The 8,353-nt window shown below is 41.6% G+C and overlaps 1 protein-coding gene across 1 annotated transcript in view; it reads left to right on the top strand.

Annotated features, from left to right (window-relative positions):
• Positions 1-8,353, top strand: part of dnmt3ba (DNA (cytosine-5-)-methyltransferase 3 beta, duplicate a) — a 28,829-nt gene that overhangs the window by 10,878 nt on the left and 9,598 nt on the right. The window contains exons 7-16 of the mRNA XM_037683819.1: positions 208-267; positions 362-387; positions 2,014-2,157; positions 2,694-2,753; positions 2,833-2,982; positions 3,066-3,173; positions 3,800-3,929; positions 6,950-7,066; positions 7,161-7,205; positions 7,280-7,359. Coding sequence (XP_037539747.1) covers positions 208-267; positions 362-387; positions 2,014-2,157; positions 2,694-2,753; positions 2,833-2,982; positions 3,066-3,173; positions 3,800-3,929; positions 6,950-7,066; positions 7,161-7,205; positions 7,280-7,359 — 920 coding nt within the window. The remainder of the gene's footprint in view (positions 1-207; positions 268-361; positions 388-2,013; positions 2,158-2,693; positions 2,754-2,832; positions 2,983-3,065; positions 3,174-3,799; positions 3,930-6,949; positions 7,067-7,160; positions 7,206-7,279; positions 7,360-8,353) is intronic.

An 8,353-nucleotide genomic window follows, 5' to 3' on the forward strand; every position in this document is an offset into this window, starting at 1 on the left:
CTTTGGTAGTGTTATTCTGTGTACTTTGGTAGTGTTATTCTGTGTACATTAATAGTTTTATTCTGTGTACTTTGGTAGTGTTACTCTGTGTACTTTGGTAGTGTTATCCTGTGTATGGTCTGGTTTGGTTTAAGTTGCTCTATAAATGAAGCTGTTGTGGTTTCCAGACAGAAACTTAAGATATTCCACTCATGTTCTGTTCTTTAGAAACAAACGACCCCAGGGCTTTGCTGAAGGCCTGTGAAGTTCGCCTTTCAAGGATAAACTGTAAGAAACACGATTCCACAGTTTATTTGTACAACACACTTGTCCTTGTAAGAAAATCAACATTTTATAAATAAAATGTTTGTTGTTTCCAAAGATCCCTTCGATGCTTTGTCAACAAAGGTAAGACTTGTCAACTTTTAGCTTTTTAATTTTATGTTTTATTCTGAAGGTTTCAACTTGTTTTAAGATTGTTCTACGGTTATAAATGTGGACTTGGACCATATTTACCATCAGCTGAAACTTTATTTTCATCTACGATCTGCACCTTATGCACTAAGTTGATTCTTGTCATCTTCATGGTTGATTTCATCTTTTTCTTCATGAAGTGTGTTGATGGTGTAGCGGCCGGGCAGCCAACTCGGGACCCGAAAGTCCCAGGTTTGATCCCCAGCCACTCCCACATGTTGTGTTGTCTCTGAGCAAGACACCTAATCCCGAATTGCTCCCCGGGCACTTGCATAGCTGCCCACTGCTCCACCTGGGTGTATCTCAGGTGTGATGAGTTAAACGCAGAGAACTAATTTTGCCATTATATGGAAACATACAATGATGACAACACAGCGTTCATTATTATCAGAATCAACTTTAATGTCATTGCACAGTTAAGTACAGCAAAGTTACGGCCCGTACATCCGTCCGAAGGGTAGACTGAAGTGTACCGGGGCTGCAGCTTCTATGAAGCGCTGCTCTTATCGCTTAGAAAAGAAAAGGGGAAGAAAACATGAGGAGAGAAGGTATAAATAATAAAGATCTCTCACATCGTGTCTTTGGACACAGGGCACAGTGCGAGGTAGCAAAAAAAAAATTACCTCAGCAAAAGCAACATAGAGAGACATAAAACGTTTTGCAGGGGGCTGGGTGGGACAAGATGGTGAGATTGTCCATGAACACTTTCAGATAGTTTCTATAGCCCTGATAAAAGATCATGAAGTATCTATCAGCTGGTCCACTCTGATAAGGGTCCACAGATTTTGGGGGTGGGGGGGCAAAGCAGAGCTTCTTGATTTACGTATCCACCAGTAGCAATTTGAGATAAGTTGGCCTATCCAAGGCCAGATTCAGATAAACAGTTGTTTTGGGACAGGTCGACTACTGATCTCATGTCTGCCTTCAGTTCTGCTGCTACACTCAGTGGTGAATCCAAACAGACAGATTTGTGGACATTCCACCGGTCCGTGCTTGTTCGTCTTCTCTAAGGTCGGTCCCTTCATGGCGGCAAGTTCTAGGAGCTGCAAGTGGCCTGCGATTCTCAGAAATCACGTCCAGCTTACGGTTCAGTTCGCAAAGCATCTGAGTCTGAGCGCTTGAAGCACGGTGCAGTCCTTCATATAAGGCAGGCAGCCTCACCATATCAAAACTGCTGCTGATGTCGTCTTAATTTGTCGATATCCTAGGTAGCCGCCAATCCCAACAAGCAGAAACCCTGTTTTCATAAATCCAATTATGTACGCGTCTTCTACGTCCTCAATGGACAATACAGACAAGCACATCATCTTCCTTGCACTCCAGGAATCCATGATACATCCAGCTGCGTGTGCCCCTTCAGGACATGAGGGTTCTCCTTCACCCTGTCTCCTCGTCGAGAAAATTTTATCAATTGCGTTGAGAGACCAGCTGATCAGATCCATAATTTACGACTTGGAATATGTGTAAAGAGAAGCTCTGATACAATTATTTATTATTTTTATTATTAATATTGTATTGGCATGATTCTTGGGTGTGTAATGAGACTGTGCTGTCTCTCAGGGCACCAGCAGGGGGCGTTCTGGCTTGAGGAACAGCTTGCGTCAGAAGCCACAGGCCCGCACGATGTTTCAGGCTGGTGTTTGCACCTGGTCCAAACCCATAGACCTTAATGAGGACTTCAGGGCTCATAAGTCCAGAGATGAGGTAACTACTACCAGATTTCCTGTGGCTCATGAACAGCTCGTTTCACAGAAACTTCACAACTGGGTTGTAAAATAAGACACTACAAACTGAATGTAATTCATTAAAAAAATATATATAATTTACTGTAAACATCAACTGCTGCAACAAAACCACTCCAAAACTCGAGACCCATAACTGGGACTGACTTTCACAGAACAACTGCATGACTTAAAAAAAAAAAAAAGAAACCATCCAGATGACTTGACTGGACTTTGTTGGATTTTTTAAACTTGATTATTGAGCATGAACTTTGATGCATGACTTCCAGTTCCATAAATGCCTCAGATCGCAGTAAGAGGTCTTTGCAAAGTATTTATGTATTTCTTTCTGTCTTCCATAGTTGGTGACCTTCATTTCTTGTTTTGTTTCTGGCTGAGTGAAGGTTCTAACATAATATTTTTGATTATATTCAGTTTTACTAACAAAGAATTCATTTTTGTCTGAATGAGCTGTTACAGTTTGATTTATTTTACATTCAAATCTTGGTTTATTTTCAGTTCGATGAGCAGTCGTTAAAAAACATAACTCAAATAAGAGGGCGGAGCAAAGAGTACCAGGTAACGTTTCATCGTCCACATGTAAACGGTAAATGTCAGATTTTTCTGTGCGTGTCATCCAGTGTTTTGTTTTCTGAAGGATGAGAAAGGATTCCTGACAGGGGAGCTGCTGTGGGGTAAAGTCAAGGGTTTTTCCTGGTGGCCAGGGATGGTGGTGGCCTGGAAGTCAAAGTGTCCTCCCCCAGGCATGCGGAGGGTGGTGTGGTTCGGAGACGGCATGTTCTCAGAGGTTACAGCATGATGGTTGATGGTTGTTTGGTTGAGGTACAAATCTTATGCAGATTCTTACAGCATTGATTGTTTTTGTTGCAGGTCCATGTTAATGGATTGCTGCCGTTTGAAGCCTTCAGTCGATGCTTCTGCAAAAACTCTTTTACGAGTTTTCCCGTCTACAGAGAGGCCATCTACCAAATCATTGAGGTATTCAAGCACACAGCGGCCTGCAGTTTGAACTGCAGTTCATGTATCTTTTTCAGCTGCTTATCTGTGGTCAGGCTGTGGATGTTGCAGGTGAAAAAGACGAACCTAGAAATGCAACAACATTCTTTAGATCCTCTTGGGGTATTCCAAGCTGTTCCCAGTATTCAACCTTTATTTAGACAGGTTAATCCCATTGAACCTCGAGGACTCATTTACAAGAGAGACCTGATATTAACAAAGAGTGATGACAGCAATGGATAACAACGATAAAGCCCCCAGTTTACTCCCGCGTACCTCAGTCCACGCGTACGTACGCATGTACTGTACACAGAGGGTTCAGACGTCATACTCCAGCGTACACCCCGAGCAGCTGCAGAGCAGCTTCACAGACGAGGGGCGTTTACCTTCTGGACAAATTGAGTTCGCCGATTGGTTCGCCTTATTGTGACGTGACAACTTTAACCACTGCTCCACCGTGCCACCCAGTCTTAAAACTATAGTTTATAAAATCTGCTTTCTCATCAAACACTAGAGTTCAAAGCAATTCTCTGAATTATCGAGTTGAACTAAACGGTGTGTAAATCTGTGCTTTAAAACTTTTGACTGACTAACGTTCTTGTCTCCAGTTGGCAAGTGTGCGGTGTAGGAAGCTGTTTTCTCAGGCAGACGGCAATAAAGAGAAACAGCTGAAGCTGATGGTGGATTGGGCTTTTGAAGGTTTTCTGCCTACTGGACCTAAGGGCTTTTCACCTCCTGGTAGGTGTTCATTTTAAAATGCTTTGAAATGTCACGTTGTATTCCTTACATATTTTGTAGCTTTTTTTAATTAAATAAATTCATTACAGTTTATTTCTGTAGCTCCAAATCACAACAGAAGTTGTCTCAGGGCCCTAGACAGAAACATTCACGTACATTATAAAAGACAATTAGTAAAAGTTATTTATCTAAGGAAGCAGCAGGTTGTGTTGAATCTTCACTTCGTCACAGTTTCCCATCCTGAGCAAGCACAAAGGAGACAGTGGAAAGGAAAAACTCCCTTTTAACAAGAAAAATCCTCCATCGGAATCAGGCTCAGGATGAGCGGCCGTCTGGGTTTGAGAGGAACAGGAAGTAGAAACAGAAACACAGAATGACAGGTCCAGGTGTGCTTTCTATAGGAGGAAATACTAAAACATGTAAAGAAATAATTACAAATACAAACGGGTAAAGCAGAACATGTAAAGACAGCTGCAGAGTGAGGAAATGTGGTCAGTTTGTCCTCCAGCGGTCTAAACCTAAAGCAGCATAACTAAGGGATAGCTCAGGAAACCCCAGCCTATAGGATTTATCAAACAGGAAAGTCTTGAGCCCAGTCTTAAAACTGGACAATGTGTCAGCCTCATGGACAGAAACTGGAAGTTGATTTGACAAAAGAGGAGCCTGATAACTGAAAGATCTTCCTCCCATTCAGTTTTTGGAAACTCTAGGAACCACAAGTAAACCTGCAGCCTGAGAGCGAAGTGCTCTGTTAGGAAAGTAGAGTAGAAGTAGATGGTAGTAAAATATTGTGATGAACTGTATCAAATGCAGCACCGAGGTCTAACAGGACCCGTGTAGACACCTGTCCATTGTCAGCGGCCATGAGAATATCATTAGTTACTTTCACCAGTGCTGTTTCTGTGCTATGATGAGCTCTAATCCCTGACTGAAAATCTTCAAATTATTTCTGTTCAAATGTTCACACAACTCACCTGCAACTATTTTCTCAAGAATTTTTGAGGTGAATGTTAGATTAGATATAAGTTGTGTATAAATGAAGGTTGAATGCATCTCTCCAAGTTCAATAAACTTCTTCAATGTTAGTGGGGTTCCATGTTCTCTCCTGCTTTTTAGATGACTCTTTTAAAATGCGTAATTTCCAGAATATAAGTCGCTACTTTTTCACACACTTTGAACACCGCGGCTTATACAATGCTGCGGCTAATTTATGGATTAATATTTTTTTGATTGGCTAACGTGCTTCATGCCACCAAAACATTTAGCTTTGTCACACCCAGGAGCTCACATAGCTGCCCAATACACATCTGTCTCAGGGTGGGGTGGGGGGATAACGATCAATGACTTCCTGGTAGACTACTGGTTTTTTTTTTATCAGCCGTGTTACAGGCACTGTTCAGAAAAAACAACATTTATTTGTGCGTGTTACCGGTATGTATTTAATTAAAAGTAAAAAAATATATATATTTCTGTGTAAATATCTCATGTTACAATGTGAACACCCGCAGCTTATAGACAAGTGTGGCCTATCTATGTAAAATTTTAATTTTCTTTTTATATTTAGTGGGCGCAGCTTAAAATCAGATGCGCTCAATAGTCCAGAAATTACAGTACGTAACTCAGGACTGAATCAAAGAGCCCGTTTTCTTTGAGTGATCACTTTCTTTTATCGAGTGAAGTTTGCGTAAGACGTAAAATTATCAACAAGATGGTCTAAGTCACTGTTCTCTACTTCATTACGCTGCAAAACATTATGTTTTCTGATAAACACCTGCTATAATGACTTCAAAAAACGTTCAGTACAAAAAACAAACGAACGTTTTTTGAATTGATCATGTCCTGGATGACTGAGAATCTTCACCAGCTGCTATAATGACATTTACTCTCGGTGGCTGTGTAGTCATTTAATGTCAACTTTATTTTTAACTTATTCTATATACAGCACATGTTAAATATGAACAAATGATTAAAAGTCATGATTACTTCGTAAGAAGAGAATGTGAGATAAAATTAATAGTTTGAACTTTTTAAGTAAAGCACCAAAATGGCTGAAAAGATGAATTAAATATTGCCCTGGTCGACAGGTTAATCCCATGGAGCCTCGGGGACTCATTTACAAGAGAGACCTGAATTTTAACAAAGAGTGATGACAACAGTGGACAACAATAGACAGTCATAAAGGATGTGTACAATTTTATTTAACAAGTGAAAATAAAATGGTAATTAAAAGGAAAAGTAGCGATAAAACAGCTAGGTTGTAAGGCGGTGTAGAAAACTAAAAACAGGAGCATGCATTGGTTTTTCCCAAGAACTTAGCAGATGTTTGAAGTCACTTAGAGAGGTCATGGTCGAGAGCTTCAGATCTTCTTGCAAGATATTCCAGGAAGGAGCAGAGTAGGAGAAGGCCCTTTTGTCTAGTTCAGTCTGTCTGCACTGAGGGGACACTGCAGGTAATAATGTCCTGACAGCGCACGCTGTATAGAAGCGAATGTGTCACCATTTTCAAATTAAAATGGATTAATAGAAATGCTTTTCATTTTCAAAATAAAGCTGCATGTTTTGACTCATAAATAAAATTAAAAATAAATAATCCAAACTGCATTTTCATTCTCTTCTCCAAGACTGCTCAGTTTGTAAATTAATTTTAACATTTGTTTTTCAAAATATGACCCTGTGACCAAAATTCATTTTGAAATGCAAAATTTGAAAATTAAAATGAATGTTCAGAAATGTTGTTTCGTTTCAAAGTCAACGCTGCATGTTTGGACTCATAAATTAAATTGCTAATAGATCATCCAAACTGTTTTTATTTTCAGGTCAACACTGCTCCTTATGTGACACAACTACAGAGAAAACTAAACTGCTTTCTCATTTTCACGCCCCGTCCTGCAAAAAGTTCCATAAATCAATTAGAATGAACAATTCCTCTGATGCCTCCCGACTGTTTGCTGCATCCAGGTCCCACTCGAGGTGTGAGGCAGCAGAGGAATTGACGTTTTCTCTTTCTTCATGTTTTCCAGCCTCCTCTCCACGTTCAGAATCTCCTGAATCCGCAGTGTCTGACTATCAGCCCCCGCAAAAAAGAAAATATGTCAGTAAAAATAAGGCAGCTGCCTCTGCAGTCACCTACAGCCGAGGTTTGTATTTTTAAATGTTTTGTTTGAATAAAACGTAAATAATTTACCAGCTGGGTCACGTCCTAATCATTCAACAATAACAATTTGTTTACAGAATCATTAATAAAGAAGATCAAAGAGGAAGACAAAACAATTGAAGGTAAGTTTATAAATTGTTTTTACAATATTTTAAGATAAACACAACGTTGTTAATGAGCCAATGTTGTGTTTCAGATTTTTGCTTGTCTTGTGCATCACCTGAGGTTGAAGTTCCACATCCGTTGTTTGAAGGTGGTCTTTGTCTGAAATGCAAGGTAATCTAATAACAGTAATCTAATTTAGTCTAATCTGGGTGTGTTTCTGTTGGGTTGCTGTACGGCAGTGTCTGCCTGTCTTATCTGTAGCTGAAAACAGCTGCAGACAGCTGAAAACAGCTGCAGACAGCTGAAGAAAGCTGAAGATGGCTGAAAACTTCTGCGGACAGCTGACGATGGCTACAGACAGCTGAAGGCGACTGCAAATGGCTGAAGGCGGCTGCAGACGGCTGAAGGCGGCTGCAGACGGCTGAAGGCGGCTGCAGACGGCTGAAGGCGGCTGCAGACGGCTGCAGACGGCTGAAGGCGGCTGCAGACGGCTGCAGACGGCTGAAGGCGGCTGAAGGCGGCTGCAGACGGCTGAAGGCGGCTGCAGACGGCTGAAGGCGGCTGCAGACGGCTGAAGGCGGCTGCAGACGGCTGAAGGCGGCTGCAGACGGCTGAAGACGGCTGAAGGCGGCTGAACTGTTACACCATATTCTGTGACCTGCAACAGTGCATGCAACACCGCCCCCTACGGTCACAATATACGGTGGTCACAGAATATGGTACAACACCGGTTCACAACGAGCTCCAAACAGTCAGGAAGTTGATTCATTTTCTGTTTCCTTACGGTAGTTGAACCGGAAGATTCATGTTTAGTGAAATATTTCCAGACTACTGATGCATTTCTACCTGTTTGTCAAGACTGGACCTGCTCTGCTCAGTCCATCTGCTGGGGGGGAATCCATTTGGTAGTTTCTACTAGTAGCGCGGTGTGGATCACGTGACACAAAGACGTCACTACTAATACTCTATGTGAAATTTAAAAACTCGATAGATGTCCTAAGAATCGACCTGTCGATTACTCGAGTACTCTGTTAAAGCCCTATAGGTGACTGCAGACAGCTGAAGGCAGCTGCAGACAGCTGAAGGCAGCTGCAGACAGCTGAAGGCAGCTGCAGACAGCTGAAGGTGACTGCAGACTGCTGAAGGCGACTGCAGACTGCTGAAG

This window comes from Nematolebias whitei, chromosome 11 (assembly GCF_014905685.2).
Source record: "Nematolebias whitei isolate Nwh7 chromosome 11, NemWhi1, whole genome shotgun sequence".
NCBI lineage: Eukaryota > Metazoa > Chordata > Actinopteri > Cyprinodontiformes > Rivulidae > Nematolebias > Nematolebias whitei.